Source organism: Apostichopus japonicus, chromosome 21 (genome assembly GCF_037975245.1).
Source record: "Apostichopus japonicus isolate 1M-3 chromosome 21, ASM3797524v1, whole genome shotgun sequence".
Lineage (NCBI taxonomy): Eukaryota > Metazoa > Echinodermata > Holothuroidea > Aspidochirotida > Stichopodidae > Apostichopus > Apostichopus japonicus.
Genome location: NC_092581.1, coordinates 8,504,189 through 8,524,449, shown reverse-complemented (window position 1 = coordinate 8,524,449; position 20,261 = coordinate 8,504,189). Strand labels below are relative to the sequence as shown.

General features: G+C 39.7%; 1 protein-coding gene across 5 annotated transcripts in view; it reads left to right on the top strand.

The window, feature by feature from the left end:
- The window catches only part of LOC139962626 (transient receptor potential cation channel subfamily A member 1 homolog), a 59,244-nt gene that overhangs the window by 31,071 nt on the left and 7,912 nt on the right, over window positions 1-20,261 (top strand). For all 5 annotated transcript variants that reach the window (XM_071962781.1, XM_071962778.1, XM_071962779.1 and 2 more), the window contains 13 exons: window positions 267-363; window positions 1,090-1,285; window positions 3,733-3,916; window positions 5,278-5,385; window positions 5,918-6,006; window positions 7,053-7,199; window positions 8,218-8,329; window positions 8,936-9,072; window positions 11,046-11,167; window positions 11,638-11,769; window positions 13,808-13,944; window positions 15,533-15,850; window positions 17,218-17,355. In XM_071962781.1, the coding sequence (XP_071818882.1) occupies window positions 267-363; window positions 1,090-1,285; window positions 3,733-3,916; window positions 5,278-5,385; window positions 5,918-6,006; window positions 7,053-7,199; window positions 8,218-8,329; window positions 8,936-9,072; window positions 11,046-11,167; window positions 11,638-11,769; window positions 13,808-13,944; window positions 15,533-15,850; window positions 17,218-17,355 (1,917 nt within the window). The remainder of the gene's footprint in view (window positions 1-266; window positions 364-1,089; window positions 1,286-3,732; window positions 3,917-5,277; window positions 5,386-5,917; window positions 6,007-7,052; window positions 7,200-8,217; window positions 8,330-8,935; window positions 9,073-11,045; window positions 11,168-11,637; window positions 11,770-13,807; window positions 13,945-15,532; window positions 15,851-17,217; window positions 17,356-20,261) is intronic.

The following is a 20,261-nucleotide window of genomic DNA, read 5'->3' as shown; positions in this document are numbered from 1 at the left end:
GTCATTTTCAGATGTCATTTTTTTCTAATCCTGTTAATAGAGATGAGAATATATACTTTTGGTGTAGTCTTCTTTCCTGTTTTCAGGTTTGACTTTGAAAGACTTTTTAGCTATTCTTTTAATATGCAAAATAGTGCATGTGGTAGAACACACAAGGTTTGAATGACATTTGCAAATGTTCCCTGTGCGGAGAAGCAATTCTTGAGAACTTTGTTAGCCATCCAGCTTATACCATATTTTGATAGTGACTGTTTTTGTCATTGCAGATGCTGACGGACAAAGATAACAATAATTTTGGGAACCCCCTTCATCTGGCTGTAGACAGCGGAGAAAACGACATTATCGAGCTTTGTTTGAACCACAGTGAGTATTACTTTGCTATCATATTGTATATTTATTGGTAGACAGTAAATTTATAAGTCCATTAGCTTCGTATATAGTTGATAATACGTATGTAACTGCGCTGGTTTACACTGTAGTTGTATTGCTTAAAAAGTCAAATTGTAACCACCTTTGATTTGATTTATACCGCTTCAACAAGAATGGTGGAAAGTTATACATTAAAATATTAACAGAGCAGCAAACAGTTTTGTATTCTGAGGCACTTTCATAATTTGTTTTCACCCATTTACTAGACTTATGCAGCAAAATTAAATGCATAGGCAGCAGTGTGAGGGGAATTTTTCCTGCTTCATTGACTCAAGTGTATAAATCTGCCTCAAGCCAGTGTAATCTGACACAGTCATCGATGAAATCACATATATATACAGTATGAATGACAAAATTGAATCACATGCCAAAGTCTTGGCGTTAATCAATACTGTTGTCCTTTAAAGAACATTTGAGCTCTGAGCATCGGGAAGTTATCATACTACACCATCTGTATTGAGCTGGCTATTTGAGGAAGAGATCTTCTCCCAGGATGGGCATCAGCTGTTACATTTAAGTGATGTGTGACTTGAGGATGATGCTGTCGATTCACCATCCCAGGAGAATGGATGATCATAGTCTCTGATTGGTTTCAAAGGCTCAATGGATATTGTTAGAGTATTATGCCTTCATCAAACATGGTAATCTTTTCTCCTTCAGATGCTAATGTCAACGCAGTTTGTGGTGGCAGAAACACACCGTTACATTCAGCCTGTGAAAGCAGTAACATAGATACGGTGAAGCTGTTAGTAGAGCGAGGTGCCAAAATAGACAGTCGAAACTCAGAGCAGTCCACACCTCTACACAAGGCCTGCAGGACCAACAGACACAGGGTTGTGGAGTACTTACTAACTAAGTAAGTTATTATGGTTTGGTTTAGTTGTGTCCATTGTAATTCATAGGTGCCTGCATAACTGGTTCATCTGATATTTGATACTGCATATTTTACAAATTATTCCATTGGTGTAACTGATATTATCTCAAATTATTTTAGAACCACACACGCAAGTGCAATGTTGCTGCTATTTCATTAAATAAACGTGAAGGTAGTGTGTTAATAATTACACTGTATGTGGTACTGTTAGCCAGTCGTCAACTTTATACACTGCCTTCAGTGTTTCTATTGCCAGTAAAATCTATTCACCTTAATTGTCAGTATCTGTGGACCATTAACAACTCATTTTTTACTTATATATTAGAGTTTATAAATAATTATTTGATATTAGTAATATTATACATGAATGTCTGGAAGACAGTCTTTCATTCTGTATTCATACCAAAAGTTAACACCTAAGTAAGCTGTGTGGCAGGTTACCAAGTTAATAATAGCTGGAGATGCTAATGTTAGTAAAAAAATATTCAGAACTCTCCTAGTTTGTTCATAACATAATGACTGCCATCCACCATTTCCATCCACCCATCTCCATCCACCCATCTCCATCCACCCATCTCCATCCACCCATTTCCATCCACCCATCTCCATCCACCCATCTCCATCCACCCATCTCCATCCACCCATCTCCATCCACCCATCTCCATCCACCCATCTCCAACCAACTCCACCCATCTCCATCCATCCATCTCCATCCACCCATCTCCATCCACCTATCTCCATCCACCCATCTCCATCCACCCATCTCCAACCAACTCCACCCATCTCCATCCATCCATCTCCATCCACCCATCTCCATCCACCTATCTCCATCCACCCATCTCCATCCACCCATCTCCAACCAACTCCTCCACCCATCTCCATCCACCCATCTCCATCCACCCATCTCCATCCACCCATCTCCAACCAACTCCTCCACCCATCTCCATCCACCCATCTCCATCCACCCATCTCCATCCACCCATCTCCATCCACCCATCTCCAACCAACTCCTCCACCCATCTCCATCCACCCATCTCCATCCACCCATCTCCATCCACCCATCTCCATCCATCCATCTCCATCCACCCATCTCCAACCAACTCCACCCATCTCCATCCACCCATCTCCATCCACCCATCTCCATCCACCCATCTCCAACCAACTCCTCCACCCATCTCCATCCACCCATCTCCATCCACCCATCTCCATCCACCCATCTCCATCCACCCGTCTCCATCCACCCATCTCCATCCACCCATCTCCATCCATCCATCTCCATCCACCCATCTCCATCCACCCATCTCCATCCACCCATCTCCAACCAACTCCTCCACCCATCTCCATCCACCCATCTCCATCCACCCATCTCCATCCACCCATCTCCATCCACCCATCTCCATCCACCCATCTCCATCCACCCATCTCCAACCAACTCCTCCACCCATCTCCATCCACCCATCTCCATCCACCCATCTCCATCCACCCATCTCCATCCACCCATCTCCAACCAACTCCTATCTCCAACCAACTCCTCCACCCATCTCCATCCACCCATCTCCATCCACCCATCTCCATCCACCCATCTCCATCCACCCATCTCCATCCATCCATCTCCATCCACCCATCTCCATCCACCCATCTCCATCCACCCATCTCCATCCACCCATCTCCAACCAACTCCTCCACCCATCTCCATCCACCCATCTACATCCACCCATCTCCATCCACCCATCTCCATCCACCCATCTCCATCCATCCATCTCCATCCACCCATCTCCCTCCAACCAACTCCACCCATCTCCATCCACCCATCTCCATCCACCCATCTCCATCCACCCATCTCCAACCAACTCCTCCACCCATCTCCATCCACCCATCTCCATCCACCCATCTCCATCCACCCATCTCCATCCACCCATCTCCATCCACCCATCTCCATCCACCCATCTCCAACCAACTCCTCCACCCATCTCCATCCACCCATCTCCATCCACCCATCTCCATCCACCCATCTCCATCCACCCATCTCCAACCAACTCCACCCATCTCCATCCACCCATCTCCATCCACCCATCTCCAACCAACTCCACCCATCTCCATCCACCAATTTCCATCCACCCATCTCCTCCATGCACCCATTCATTCATTCCTAGCTCATTCTAGCTCTAACTCCTTTTGTTTAATGTCCTGTATGATTGAATAATAGCTGTGGAAGAGGTATAATATTTAAAAACAAATTTTGTATTTTCAACCCCTTGTTTGTTATGAGGAACTCTTTGCCACTTTAGTGGTCATTTTACAAGTGTTGAGTAACTTATATGACTTGTTGCAACTGTTTTGCACAATAGGATATTGTACATTTTTGTATTATTTAAACACTGTATTTAGTACTGTAGTATCACAAAGGAGAATCTTCATCACTATTTCAGTGGGGCATCCATAGAGCGCCGAGACAAGGATAACTTCACCCCTCTACTCATCGCAGCCAGTGAAGGTCACACTGCCTCCATTGAGGTCCTTCTACGCTTCAATGCTAACATCAACGCAACTGATAAACATGAGAAAACAGCCATCTTCTGGGCTGCAGAGGAAAGGCAAATAGATGCTCTGAAGGTAAATTTGAAAAGAAAGCACAAAGTTGTCTTAACATTATTGTGGACAATTTTTTCAACATTTTTTGCCCACGGCAAAAGAACTCTATGTTGATGGCATGTTTGTGGGGGTGTGTGACGGCTTAGCTGGTAAACATTGTACCAGCTAATCTTAAGTTTGTGTGGAGGTTAAAGGTCATTAGAGGTCAACAGAGCTCACAGTTTAGAAACTTTGTAAACCTGATAACTTAAAACGTACTGTTTGAATGAACTTGATACAGTAGTTAAACCCACATCAGTGACTACAAGAATCATGTTGTTTACTGCAGAGTGCATATGCTATTTGGGGTCAACACAGGTCACAGTGTGAAATGCAGAATGACCATTATACTTGGTGTGTGGATCCATCTTATTGAGTGCAAATCCAGAGTGATTTCTGCAGAGGTCAATGGTCATTCAAAGTCGATAGAGGTCAAAGTCTGAAAATACTGTAAACACTATAACTTAGACAGATAAATGGTATGTGGTTCTGCCTCATTGAGTACTCAAAATGTCACTGGAAGGTCAACAGATGTGAGAGTGTGAAACCAGGGCTTGTTATCACAATATTAGCTCCAAGATTAAAACTTGGTCAAGCACCACTATCGGTACGTGAATCCAGCGTAAGAATTTAATGTGTACATTGTACAGTAAATGTTCTCATACACTGAACATGTGGCAAGGAATCACTATATGCCTCTTGACTTTCTGGTTTTGCTTGTGTTTGGCCCAACTTTAGCATTGGATACCTTAGTTCAGGATTGGGCAACCTGTTTGAATGAATGGGCCAGATATAAGGAGTGAAAAATTGACTGGGGCGCACCTAACCTAACCTTTGATTCCGAGGACTTTCAAGCAATAGGTGTGTGCAGTTAATCTGTATTCACAAAAACATAATGTTAATACAGTACAGTTGATAATTAATGGGGATAATAGACCTACCTGATAGCATCATTATAGTGACGATAAATTTTAAGCAGCAAAATAGATTGATGTTTTTCTTTTTCTTAAGATATCTCACAGGCCGCAAATTCCTGGCGGGCTGCATGTGGCCCGTGGCCCGTAGGTTGCCCACCCCAGCCTTTGTTGATAGAGCACCCTTTGAAAATTGTGTTATTAGTCACTGAAATGGTACCAGCCATGGCTACCTGTTGACGGGCTTGGCATCCCTGAAGTCACAAAGTTTTATTTTTTCTCTCAAAATTATTTAATTAGTCATTAAAGCTGTTCCAGCCTCTGTGCTGGAAGTTGGAAATTTTGATGTAAATGTGTGGGTAGTGTAAAGTGTTTTGATGGTTATTTAAATACTTTTCATTTGAGTGTAAATAATTTCTTCTTCCACAGGTCCTCCTGGACCATAAGGGAGCTAAAGAACTGATTGACAAAAGTGACCGTTATGACAGCACAGCTCTGCACGTTGCGAGTGAAAAGGGTTTCCTTGCAATCATTAAGGTGTGTAATGCACACTAAGAACAAGGTGTAAGCTTGTGAATGTATCCTCCTTCATCTGGTCCCCCCCTTTCCCCATCAACGACCCCCCATTGTACATTGCTTTGTTGATCCAAGTTCAAATCATACAACCCTCACTCTTAACCCTGATCCTCCTGTCAAAAGCAACTAGTATTAAAGATTACATCCAGCAATATTGAATGAAAGCTTGCCAAAGTTTTGCCCACAGAAGTCATTATCATATACTTACTGCTTACAACTTATTGGGAGGGATGAGGTGAGGAGTGGGTGGGGGGCGGTGGGGGGGTTTCATTCCCCTTTATAACCTGTAAATTTGACCAGCATATTCATTGGTAACGTTTTGTTTTGTAATTTTCTAGTCATCTAATATTAATATGAAAATGTTCTGAAGTTTTCTTTTACTAATAGTTTGCAAACTGTGTGTGCCTCCTCCCCTTCCCCCTCCCCTCCCCCTGTCATTTAAGGGCGAGGCTTGGTCATACAACCTGCATTTATCTCTCTCTCTTTGAAACAGTTATTGCTGGAGTCAGGAGCGGATGTTGATGCTAAGAATGAGGACGAGTTGACCCCATTACACATGGCGGCACAGAATGGACATGTCAAGTGAGAGAAAAACTTGTTCATAAATTGAACTAGCTCACATGTGTTCTAAAACACATTTTGCAATAAGTTTTTGGCTGTAGTCTTGAAGTAGTTGGAATTCTGATGATGCGATGTTGACAGCCCTCAACTTGTTTGTCGAGAGTAAAGAATATCGATAAAATTAGAGTACCTTAAAAGTTGATGGTTTTGTTCAGCTATTTAATTTACACGGTCTCTGATTTGTCTGTCATAATACAAAACAAAAATAACTTCCAGCTACCAATTTCCTCAAACGCAGTAGAAATGGTGTTAGGTTTTGCCTTCTTGTTAGGACTAGTATGATCCCTTTTAATCTAAAGCCAAAGATGGGAATTATGGGTAATTATACCATTGTGATGAAAGGAAGTAATCTTAATTTGGCTTTGTTTATATCTCAATGTTTAAATCGCATTGTCAGTGGTCCTAGATAATTTTTGAGTTCAGCTGTTCTAACTTCTAACACGTGTATAAGAAACAGATATTTCAACAAGATGCTTTGATTTGAAAAGGTTTTCTTTATTGATGATCACTGTGCATAACTGAAATATTGATAAATTATTAAGAGGTATGGCTTTTACAGTTTTAGGATGTTTTTGACATGGTTTTAAGTGAAGTGCATTTCATGAGGAATATGTGAATTACTGTTACTGGAAATCTAGGAGATGTAAAGAAACAGCTCTAATGATATTGCCTCGGAAACATTACATTTGGCTCATTCCTATAAATCAATGTGGGTATGTCTGTTTAGAGTTACAAAGTATAGGACGCACCCCAAAGTGAGTCTGAAAACATTTTGATGGTTCACATTTTCCCAGACATTAGAAAATATATCCACGGTTTTGGAAACTGGTTGGTGTCTTTGAAATCTAGTCCATAGTCCAATCTAGCTGTCAGACATTCCGAGCATCGATTCTGAGGGTTTGGGGTCTGGCGGGGGGGTGGCTTGGTCCTCATGGGAGGTCCTGAATCATGGACCTAAACCTTCGCAATAGTTAAGCTTGTTTTTGTTTTCACATTATTTATCGCAGCTGTATCTTAGAGTTTGTGAAGAGGGACGAGAGCACTGTGAACGATGAGGATGAATTTTCTAACACTCCTCTCCATCTGGCAGCCCTAGAGGGTCACTCGAAAGCAGTGGACTGTCTAATCGGTGCTGGAGCGGATATCCAGGCAAGGTCAGGATTACCATCAAACAGTCCAACTTCTCTCCTGTCCTGTAGTAGTAGTCTATTAATAATTTAAATTATTTGGGTAACAACAGTTACGTGGGAGGAGTCAGATGTCAAATGACTTTTGACTTACACCCCTGGTATTCAAAGTGAGGTTTGACTAACACCCTTGGTATTCAAAGTGAGGTTTGACTAACACCCCTGGTATTCAAAGTGAGGTTTGACTTACACCCTTGGTATTCAAAGTGAGGTTTGACTAACACCCCTGGTATTCAAAGTGAGGTTTGACTAACACCCTGGTATTCAAAGTGAGGTTCGACTTACACCCCTGGTATTCAAAGTGAGGTTCGACTTACACCCCTGGTATTCAAAGTGTGGTTTGACTTACACCCCTGGTATTCAATGTGAGGTTTGACTTACACCCTTGGTATTCAAAGTGAGGTTTGACTTACACCCCTGGTATTCAAAGTGAGGTTTTCCTAACACCTGTGGTATTCAAAGTGAGGTTTTCCTAACACCTGTGGTATTCAAAGTGAGGTTTGACTTACACCCTTGTTATTCAAAGTGAGGTTTGACTAAAAAAGTTGGACATAAAATTACTCTCAAATACCAGGGACTTTCACCTCATAGTCATGTGACTATCCTGTTTACAGTGTTACCCATATCGGAACCTTGTGCCATCGAGGCTGATAAAAGCACTGATGTTGTTGTAGATGTATGATTTTAAATGCAACAGGATTCTCAATATTTCAAACATTTGTTATTATCATTGCAGCAATATAATATTTAATATGTGTACACTTCATTAGCTAAATTGAAGATGTTATGATACAAAGACACCCATTATCTCGCTGTCCGAACGATTGCCCCTTTCCTATAAAGTCACTGCTTTGGATTTGAATTTGTGTACCCTAGAACAATATGAAATGAAAGTCTTACCTCATATTAACAAACAGTGTGTAGAAATTAAAAAAGGATTTCTTTTGTATGAACCAATACTTTGGTTTTCTTTAAATTTGTTCAGAAATCAGTCACTTTGGACGCCATTGGATTGTGCTGCCTCCAGAGGCTGGGTTAAAAGTGCCAGAGTGTTGCTAGATGCTGACTGCCCCGTGGACCCTACAGACAAAGCTAAGGTCAGTATTAACTCTATTCAGTCCACACCTACTTGTAGCGTGACATCTTATTAATTAGATCGTATTTTTGTTCTAATAATTGTTCAAATCAGCCATTTTTAAACTTTTTAGGAATAATTGGCTGTTACAAATGAAGCTTTAGGTCTAGTTTTGCATAACTGGTGTAGAAATAATTCCACTATGATTTCACAAAGGAGATTTGACATATTAAACACATACATCTATCTTTTATTTTGATCTTATAGCAGTGTAAAACTAGGTTAATTGCTATGTCTCATGCTGCTCATTGGCTATAGCTAAATTAATTTTTACGCTTGTTGCATAAAATTGTTTATAGAGAAGAATTAAACAAGTCGATCAAATCCGGCTGAACTAGGTAAATGAACGAAAGAGAAGTGGAGAACATTTTGATTCTCCTGTTTAAAAGACTACAAACTGTGACAACTAGAGATATTACTGATTGGTAATGAGATTCATTGAAAGACTGATACCTCTTTTTCAATTTGTTACAACACCAAACATTTGGTGTTCTCTCAAAACAGTGTAATATCATGAACATAATTTATCAAGACCTCTGATCATTTATTTATGATTTCTGAATTCAAGGTCACCCCACTCCATCTGGCCTCAATGAATGGACACGTGGAGATGGTCAAACTGCTCCTCAAGTCACAAGCTGATGTATCTCTCAAGGATGCCAGCAACAGAAACTGCTTGGACTATGCCATAGAAAATGGTCACAGGTATTAAAAATACATGGAGGATCACATGGAGGATCATTTAAGTACATCTAGCTTCAGCTTCAAGAGATCTTGCTTTTAATGGCATGAATAACATGTGACTGTTTCTAACAAGAACATGATCCTATAAGCAAAATAAAGGATCATATATTTGCTTAAATGGCATGAATAACATAAGACTGTATCCAACAAGAATATGATCCTGTATGCAAAATAAAGGATCATATATTTACTTTAATGGCATGAATAACATAGACTATATCCAACAAGAACATGATACTATATGCAAAATAAAGGATCATAGTAAATAAATATTAATTACTTTATTTCTTGATGGTCCAGTATCTTAACAGGATGGTCAACTTGTGTAAGACAGGCTCCTGGCAGAGTGTGACATCTTGAGTTGAGTAAAGTCAAATGGCTCTGATTGGTTGAAAACCATGCATTGTGACAGTCTCCTGCTGTAGTCTAGCATCACAGTAAATAGTCAAATAGCTGCTTCTGATTGGCTGTACTGTAATCAGTGCATTGTGATAGTTTCCTGGTGTACTCTTACATCACAGAGAATAGTTAAATCACTGACTCTGATTGGCTGTAAACCATGTGTTGTGGCAGTCTCCTGGTATCGTTTAGCATCACAGTGAATAGTCAAATAACTGACTCTGACTGGCTAGACTGTAAACAATGCATTGTGACAGTCTCCTGCTGTAGTCTAGCATCACAGTAAATAGTCAAATAGCTGCTTCTGCATTGGCTGTACTGTAAACAGTGCATTGTGATAGTCTCCTGGTGTACTCTTACATCACAGAGAATAGTTAAATAACTGACTCTGATTGGCTGTAAACCATGCATTGTGACAGTCTCCTGGTAAAGTCTAACATCACAGTAAATAGTCAAATAACTGAGTCTGATTGGCTGTAAACAGTGCATTGTGACAGTCTCCTTATGTACTCTTTCATCACAGAGAATACCCCAAATGCCTACCGCTAATTGGCCCATTACCACAACACAATTTGACTCGTTTCTATGAAAATAATAACTATGTGGATCACTAAGAGCTGGTCACTTTAAGATCAGTGTGAAGCAAATTGTAAGCTAAACGTTTTATGTGTTTGATGGCTAACTACCTCCTTGTAAGTTGTTTGATGCTAACTACCTCCTCGTAAGTTGTTTGATTCTAGCTACCTACTTGTAAGTTGTTTGATGCTAACTACCTCTTTGTAAGTTGTTTGATGCTAACTACCTCCTTGTAAGTTGTTTGATGCTAACTACCTCCTTGTAAGTTGTTTGATTCTAGCTACCTACTTGTAAGTTGTTTGATGCTAACTACCTCTTTGTAAGTTGTTTGATGCTAACTACCTCCTTGTAAGTTGTTTGATGCTAACTACCTCCTTGTAAGTTGTTTGATGCTAACTACCTCCTTGTAAGTTGTTTGATGCTAACTACCTCCTTGTAAGTTGTTTGATTCTAGCTACCTCCTTGTAAGTTGCTTGATGCTAACTACCTCCTTGTAAGTTGTTTGATGCTAACTACCTCCTTGTAAGTTGTTTGATGCTAACTACCTCCTTGTAAGTTGTTTGATTCTAGCTACCTCCTTGTAAGTTGCTTGATGCTAACTACCTCCTTGTAAGTTGTTTGATGCTAACTACCTCCTTGTAAGTTGTTTGATGCTAACTACCTCCTTGTAAGTTGTTTGATGCTAACTACCTCCTTGTAAGTTGTTTGATGCTAACTACCTCCTTGTAAGTTGTTTGATGCTAGCTACCTCCTTGTAAGTTGTTTGATGCTAACTACCTCCTTGTAAGTTGTTTGATGTTAACTACCTCCTTGTAAGTTGTTTGATGTTAACTACCTCCTTGTAAGTTGTTTGATGCTAACTACCTCCTTGTAAGTTGTTTGATGCTAACTACCTCCTTGTAGGTTGTTTGATGCTAACTACCTACTTGTTAATTTGATTATGTTTTTGTCTCTATCAGGGAAGTTTGCTTGGCCATTATCAACCACAAGCAGTGGCTAGATGCCATGCGTTCTGTGAGCTCGGACCCAGTGTCTGGAATAAGGACAACACCATTCAGAAAGCTTATAAGAAGAATGCCAGGTGGGTGAAGGCAATTTGACCATAAGTAAAACGTAATATCTCTGTAGGTTTTTGGCCAATTTCAAAAGCTCAAGCAAAACTATCCTAGGACTCTTTTTCTTCTTTGTGTCAAGGCATTAAGTAAATGAGAACAAATCATATTTTTGGAGATTTAGTCAGTCTGATATGGTAAAGCAGGTTTGCAATTCTGCAAAAGGTTGACTGCAATATTTTTTAATTCTGGTTTAAAACTTTGTAAAATGTGGATGCACTTGGACAGATTTTTATCTAAGTCCTTTGTGTTTAGTTGTGTTTCCAATAGGATTATTGACATCAAAAGAATAAAAAAAAAATGTGATACACAAGTGAAATTGCTGAAAGCATTTGTGAGTTTTTATGAATGGTTTCTGTGTTATTAAAGGCTTTGAATTTTCTTGAAATTAAGGTTCTTTAGTCTTTATGTGACCCTCATTTAATCTTTATTTTCATAGATGTTGCAGAAGTTGTGCTAAACCGCTGTCTGACAGAGAACGACCAGCCAAGAGAACACAAGAATTATTGCATCACATTTGACTATGAACTGTTGGATGATATGTTCTGTCAGTGGGATGATGATTCAAACGGTGAGTAGAAATAGCATTGACCATTGATTGCAGGAATGATTCATTGCAACACATTCAAGTGTTTGAACTGTTGGATGATATGTTCTGTCAGTGGGACGATGATTCAAAAGGTGAGTATAAATAGCATTGACTCGTTGATTGCAGGAATGATTCAGTGCATCACATTCAAGTTTTTGAACTGTTGGATGATATGTTCTGTCAGTGGGATGATGATTCAAATGGTGAGTAGAAATAGCATTGACTCGTTGATTGCAGGAATGATTCATTGCCACACATTCAAGTGTTTGAACTGTTGGATGATATGTTCTGTCAGTGGGATGATGATTCAAAAGGTGAGTATGCATAGCATTGACTCGTTGATTGCAGGAATGATTCTTTGCAACACATTCAAGTGTTTGAACTGTTGGATGATATGTTCTGTCAGTGGGACAATGATTCAAAAGGTGAGTATAAATAGCATTGACTCGTTGATTGCAGGAATGATTCAGTGCATCACATTCAAGTTTTTGAATTGTTGGATGATATGTTCTGTCAGTGGGATGAACAATTCAATGGTGAGTATAAATAGCATTGACTTGTTGATTGCAGGAATGATTCAGTGCATCACATTCGAGTGTTTGAACTGTTGGATGATATGTTCTGTCAGTGGGATGATGATTCGAAAGGTGAGTATGCATAGCATTGACTCGTTGATTGCAGGAATGATTCAGTGCATCACATTCGAGTGTTTGAACTGTTGGATGATATGTTCTGTCAGTGGGATGATGATTCGAAAGGTGAGTATGCATAGCATTGACTCGTTGATTGCAGGAATGATTCAGTGCATCACATTCGAGTGTTTGAACTGTTGGATGATAAGTTCTGTCAGTGGGATGATGATTCAAAAGGTGAGTATGCATAGCATTGACTCGTTGATTGCAGGAATGATTCAGTGCATCACATTCGAGTGTTTGAACTGTTGGATGATATGTTCTGTCAATGGGATGATGATTCAAAAGGTGAGTATGCATAGCATTGACTCCTTGATTGCAGGAATGATTCAGTGCATCACATTCGAGTGTTTGAACTGTTGGATGATATGTTCTGTCAGTGGGATGACAATTCAATGGTGAGTATAAATAGCATTGACTCAGGAATGATTCAGTGCATCACATTCGAGTGTTTGAACTGTTGGATGATAAGTTCTGTCAGTGGGACAATGATTCAAAAGGTGAGTATGCATAGCATTGACTCGTTGATTGCAGGAATGATTCAGTGCATCACATTCGAGTGTTTGAACTGCTTTTAATGATATGTTCTGTCAGTGGGATGACAATTCAATGGTGAGTATAAATAGCATTGACTCAGGAATGATTCAGTGCATCACATTCGAGTGTTTGAACTGTTGGATGATAAGTTCTGTCAGTGGGACAATGATTCAAAAGGTGAGTATGCATAGCATTGACTCGTTGATTGCAGGAATGATTCAGTGCATCACATTCGAGTGTTTGAACTGCTTTTAATGATATGTTCTGTCAGTGGGATGACAATTCAATGGTGAGTATGCATAGCATTGACTCGTTGATTGCAGGAATGATTCATTGCATCACATTCGATTGTTTGAACTGTTGGATGATATGTTCTGTCAGTGGGATGATGATTCAAATGGTGGCTATACATTGCATTGACTAGTTGATTGCAGGAATGATTCATTGCATCACATTCGATTGTTTGAACTGTTGGATGATATGTTCTGTCAGTGGGATGATGATTCAAATGGTGAGTATAAATAGCATTGACTCATTGATTGCAGGAATGGTTCGGATGGAACATGTTTTCAATGAGACAATAATTAAAACGGTGAACATATATATTTAATTAATCAGTCGATCGATGGTTTCATGATAGTTGGCAACAGAGAACTATACTGACGATTGAGTATTCAAGTGGTTCAAAATTAATTTTTGGAGCTCAAAATTTCAAACATTCAACATTATTTCAACAAAATTTCAAACAAAAGCAAATTATAAACATGGTGGAATTTCTCTTTCATATCTAGATACTGCGTCCATCTCAGCAACATCGTCCGAGGAAGAGAATTTTCCCTTCACTGACAGTGGTGATCTGTTACGTAGTGCTGTTGCATACACTGATGACGAAGAGATTCTAAAGATTAACCATCCTCTTTACATTATGGTAGGCATTGTTCTTTTACTTCCATTTCTTATAATGAATCAATACCTAGTATTTAGCATTGCACTATTCCTATATCAATCATAATACTGGAGTACCTTTCGTGTTTGTCATTGTTCTTTGCATTCGTGCATCAATTTGTCTTGTTAAATGGAGAAATCAGTTCACAGTTGCTATGTTTCTTATATATCTCAATCTTGCTATTTTCAAAAGTCAAATTCATTGTCCTTGAACTGCTAATATTGTCAATATTATAGGTAGCTCCACCAAGTCACAGTTAAAGTGTTGTAATTCACTTCTTTAGTCAACTAAGGGATCAAGCTTGTAAAATACCTTGTATATTATATCCTTTATTGTAATCATATATTGTATTGCTTCTCTGTCCCACTCATTGTTTTGTGGTTCAGATAAATGAAGTCTCTTCTGTTAGTGTTTTGTTGGTTCAGATAAATGAAGTCTCTGCTTGGAGTGTTTTGGGGTTCAGATATAGGAAGTATCTGCTCAGAGTGTTTTTGGGTTCAGATATAGGAAGTCTCTGCTCGGAGTGTTTTTTTTTGTTAAGGTAAATAAAGTCTCTGCTGTTAGTGTTTTTAGGTTCAGATAAATGAAGTCTCTGATCGGAGTGTTTTTAGGTTCAGATAAATGAAGTCTCTAATAGGAGTGTTTTTTGGGTTCAGATATAGGAAGTCTCTGCTCTTAGTGGGGTTTTTTTGTTCAGATACATGAAGTCTCTACTGTTAGTGTTTTTAGGTTCACATAAATGAGGTCTCTGATCGGAGTGTTTTGGGGGTTCAGATAAATGAAGTCTGCTTGTAGTGTTTTTTGTGGTTCAGATAAATGAAGTCTCTGATCGGAGTGTTTTGGGGGTTCAGATAAATGAAGTTCCTGCTATTAGTGTTCTTGTGGTTCAGATAAATGAAGTCTTTGCTGTTAGTGGTTTTTATTGTTCGAATATATGAAGTCTCTGCTATTTACATTTCATTGATCCATCCATCGATTGCTCTGTCAATTAGTTAATCAATTGTCTCTCAATGCCTTAACTTGTTTAATCTCTTTCTAGATGATATTAGCAAGTAGATTGCAATTATCCAGAAATAAGCAGAGTAAATATTCTAATGTATAGATGTATCCACGGCCTGGCTCCAGATTACCTTACTGATAATATTATTCTACTGAGAGATTTACAGATCTACATCTAGCTGCTCTAATAATGTTAGATCTGGGAATGGTAAAAGGTCCTTCAAATTTCCTGGAGGCAGGTCGTGGAACAGTCGTCCCCCAAATTTGAAATGCTTGCCAAATGTTAATATTTTTAAACGCAATATGAAAACTTGTATTTTGTTTAGCTGTCTGATATTTGTTTGTCTATCTTTTTGCCGTCCTTTTTGTGCTTTTGGATGTTTACCGTTTTTTTACTGCATGATATTGTTTATATCTTTTGTATTGAGGGCTCCTCTGGAAATCAGTTCTTCTGCACTGAGCAGGCCTACCCTCATTAAAGATGACAATAATCAAAAAAAATAATAAACAAATTTACTCTACGAAACGTTTTTAGTTAAACCCGTTACCTTTGATATTCTTCCATTACCAGGTGAAATCCAAGCGGGATAATCTCCTGGGGCATCCTGTATGTACCAGTCTCTTGGACCACAAGTGGGCAAGCTATGGCCGAATTTTTTACTACTGGTCATTCTTTTTGTATTTAATCTTTGTGGCACTTTTCACCGGCTTCATTTTGGTCAACCCTCCGCCATTTTACGTGGTCGGAGAGGTCAACGACACTGTCCTCTGGTATGGTGACGGCAAGGAGAGATGGGTGGACGACTACAGCAGCTGGTCTAAGTTCTTCTTTGCGGAGATTGGCCATTGGCTTATCATTGTATTGTCTTGTTTGAACTTGTTGAAAGAGGTAAATAAAAAATTGTCTCGATTCTTGAAAGGTACAGAATTCACTATATGAATGATCTGGCCATCTGGAATGGCATGTTGAATTTGTTACAATCTGGTCACCATTATGGTGGAAAGTGAAAGGAAATACCAGGTTGTTCTTGATATCTTAATCTTAAACTTACACTGGGAGTGATGACCTTTGACATCAGGATTACTAATACAAACAACACTAATACGACATTAAAATTTGTGGCACGCAATATTTTCTTGATCGGCTTAAGTCACTGTTGTTCCATATTTGTTCTGGCTTGGTGATCCCAGTTTTCACCTGGATCATGAACCCTCCAGTAGTGAACGTTGTGGCCTGGAAATAGGGCCTAAGAGGAGGAGGTATTCCCTTCATTTGAGAAAGTTTAATACAGTTAAGGGTGCTTAGTGTTGCAAAGTGGTGTTATGTTTTGCAGCTTTTGAAGTCATATATGATCAAGTATTTTTCACTTTATTCTAAAAATATCAGCAATGTTTCGTTTTCTCCCCAAATTCTGGGCGACCCTCCAAAGACATTTATGGCAACCCTAAAAATGGTTTTTACCAGCATTTTCAATATCCGGGACTTAAGCATGGCGCTATGAAATAAGGATCTACCAAACAATTGCAACTACATACATCTTTTATTTAGGTTTGAAAAGTGTAATATAATGTTCAATTATTACACGTCTTATGGCACAAACAGTAATGATTCAACTCAAAATGCAGGGTCATTTCTCAAATACTTTGAAATACTACAGACATGTAACATGGACTGATAGTAATTATAGAGTATCAAATAAATGTTTGGGTCTAAAAGTCACCTTTTAATAATTTCATTTAATTATGTTTCTTTAATGATTGTATGTATAAACATATATATATACATACTATATACATACATACATACTATATACATACATATACAAATGATTGTCCTATGTATGAACTGAATGATAATGTCTCTACGTTTCTGATTGTCATTTATCTGTGATGACTGTTTGGTATGTAGAATTGTTTTGTGTCTTTAATATTTGTCTTTTCTCTTTAGTGACCATCCTTTGTCTAAAATTGTTATCTTGCCTCTAAGGTTGATCGTGTGTCTGTAAAATAATGCTACTGTATATTTACCATGACATTTATACCCACCACATTGACTGGTTTGTGTCTTCTATGATTTCCTGATGTTATGATCCATTGTATCCTTTATTTTTGGTGTCGTGTGTCTATGGTGACTTTTATATATGTATGCAGTGAATGTGTTGTGTGTACAGCAGTAACCTTAGATGTGAATTATATTGTTGAGACCTGTGTTGTTTGCAGAGACATTCTTACATGTTAGTTTTCTTTCCTCTACAGTTGATACAACTGTACAATGAGAAGCTTCATTACTTTAACATAGAGAATCTTCTTGAGTGGGCTATCTACATCCTAGCCATCCTGATGGCCCTACCTCTGAGTGACGTCGAATATGATGAGAACCTGGTGTTGAGATACGTGAGTTATTCCTTGTTGTAAGACCCCAACTTGGATATATCGGCCGAGCAAATAAATGCGCCACAAATTGTACTGTAAATTAATTACAGAGGGTTTAAACAATGAAAAGTCATTTAACTTTCTTGGAAAAAAGGAAACTTTGATAGACTAGGTAGGTTTGCAAACACTTTCACTTCAGAGGCAGCTAAGCCAGTGGCATAGAATTTCAGGATTCCCGGTTGAATTGTGTGATCTTTGACCCTTACATCACCCTTACATGATCTTCACTGCGCTGGACACAAAGGGATAAATTTGAAAACCACAAAGTGCTCTTTTACTTGACAGGCACTTGTGATCCACTGGCTCAAAGTGTTAAAAGCAACCCTTGTGACCCCTGGATGTGGTGTCCTGGTTCAATGAACCACTTACTGCTATGCCCGCTGAGCTAGGCCTTGTCTAATGTGCATGAAGTCCCTGGTTCAATGAACCCACTACTGTTATGCCCGCTGAGCTAGGCCTTGTCTAATGTGCATGAAGTCCCTTGTTCAATGAACCGCCTACTGCTATGCCCGCTGAGCTAGGCTTTGTCTTATGTGCATGGAGTCCCTGGTTCAATGAACCGCCTACTGCTATGCACGCTGAGCTAGGCCTTGTCTAATGTGCATGGAGTCCCTGGTTCAATGAACCGCCTACTGCTATGCACGCTGAGCTAGGCCTTGTCTAATGTGCATGGAGTCCCTGGTTCAATGAACTGCCTACTGCTATGCATGCTGAGCTAGGCCTTCTCTAATGTGCATGGAGTCCCTGGTTCAATGAACCCACTACTGTTATGCCCGCTGAGCTAGGCCTTGTCTAATGTGCATGAAGTCCCTTGTTCAATGAACCGCCTACTGCTATGCCCGCTGAGCTAGGCTTTGTCTTATGTGCATGGAGTCCCTGGTTCAATGAACCGCCTACTGCTATGCACGCTGAGCTAGGCCTTGTCTAATGTGCATGGAGTCCCTGGTTCAATGAACCGCCTACTGCTATGCACGCTGAGCTAGGCCTTGTCTAATGTGCATGGAGTCCCTGGTTCAATGAACTGCCTACTGCTATGCATGCTGAGCTAGGCCTTCTCTAATGTGCATGGAGTCCCTGGTTCAATAAACCGATCACTGCTATGCCCGCTGAGCTAGGCCTTGTCTAATGTGAATGGAGTCCCTGGTTCAATGAACCGCCTACTGCTATGCACGCTGAGCTAGGCCTTGTCTAATGTGAATGGAGTTCCTGGTTCAATGAACCGCTCACTGCTATGCCCGCTAAGCTAGGCCTTGTCTAATGTGAATGGAGTCCCTGGTTCAATGAACCGCCTACTGCTATGCACGCTGAGCTAGGCTTTGTCTTATGTGCATGGAGTCCCTGGTTGAATGAACCGCCTATTGCTATGCACGCTGAGCTAGGCTTTGTCTTAACATGGAGTCCCTGGTTCAATGAACCGCCTACTGCTATGCACGCTGAGCTAGGCCTTGTCTAATGTGAATGGAGTCCCTGGTTCAATGAACCACCTACTGCTATGCCCACTGAGCTAGGCCATGCCTAATGTGCATTTATAAATTGACAGAACATCAAATTCTGACACTATGCAGTGTAGGACTTTCACGGTCGTCCGAGACGACTAGAAATTACGTCGGACTACCATACCTTTCAAATTGTTGTGTGCTTGGTAGTCCTTCGGACCACCAAAAAAAATGAAGGCTTTGAAGAATTATTGAGCCTAATTATATTTCATAAAAAACGAAAGTCAATTTAATTAAATAGTTTCTGAATAACACCCAAACCATACATAAATTTTTTACAAACATGCGCGAAATATTAACTTTACAACATCGTTAGCAAAAATCTGTCAATCACTAATAAAGTCGCCTAACGTTAGTTTCTAATGATGTACCCAGAAAACAAATGAGACTTGTGGCTAAATGTCAGTGCAATGCATTTTGTACGGTGCTGTAACAACAGTCGATCAGACACTGACAATCTATAGGCCGAGTGAAAATGCATTGCTGGACAATGGGGGAAATCTAGCCTATACTGCTGAATTTGTGACGCAGTTATAAGATATCCATGGAATACTTTCAGTATTGCAGTTATCTTCGACCACATTGTTGCCTAACAGCACACTAAGTCAATTGGGGAAATCTAGCCTATACCGCTGAATTTGTGACGCAGTTATAAGGTATCCATGGAATACAGCAAGCCCCCAAAAAAGTTTGCGTCCTGTAAAAAAAAGTTTGCGTCCCGATCGAACACCAATTACGTTTCTTGTAATTTGTATGACCTACTGTACTAATACTAGTGTAGTATCACTGCCTATACTTTGTGAATGTTATACACAATATTATAGGGCAGAAGGCTCAGTGTCTTAGCTTCGGTGTTTGACAGGGGCGGCCCGCCCCACTCCTCCTTTCGCCCACCCTGCCGTTTCAAACAATTTTTACCCCAGCCCCCTCCTTCATCAGCCCTCGTCCTTCCTACTCGCAACTCTGTGGTCAATTGGACCGCGAAAAAGTTTGCAACAGAAACTACTGTGGTATGAATGCACATTTCATATTAGCAACTATTATTGCAGAGAAAAGAAACATACTGTGAGATAAATATCCTTTCATGATCAGATATGTAAGCTTCCCACAAGATTCATAGATTGTCTCAACTCATAACATTTTCTGATCAAAACAATGATTAAAATATTACGTGATAGTCTCAGAAACAATTCAAATGCATCTTCGTACCACCAGTGATTGTTGTCAAAATGTACATAACAAATATGAGACAAGGCCTAACGGTATGATATTTGAGTGCACACATATGAGAGCCTTTACCACAAACTTCGTTATCTCTACACAGGGGAAAGTAAACGTTGCAAGTAATTGCTGTTAAACAACTTGCTTCAT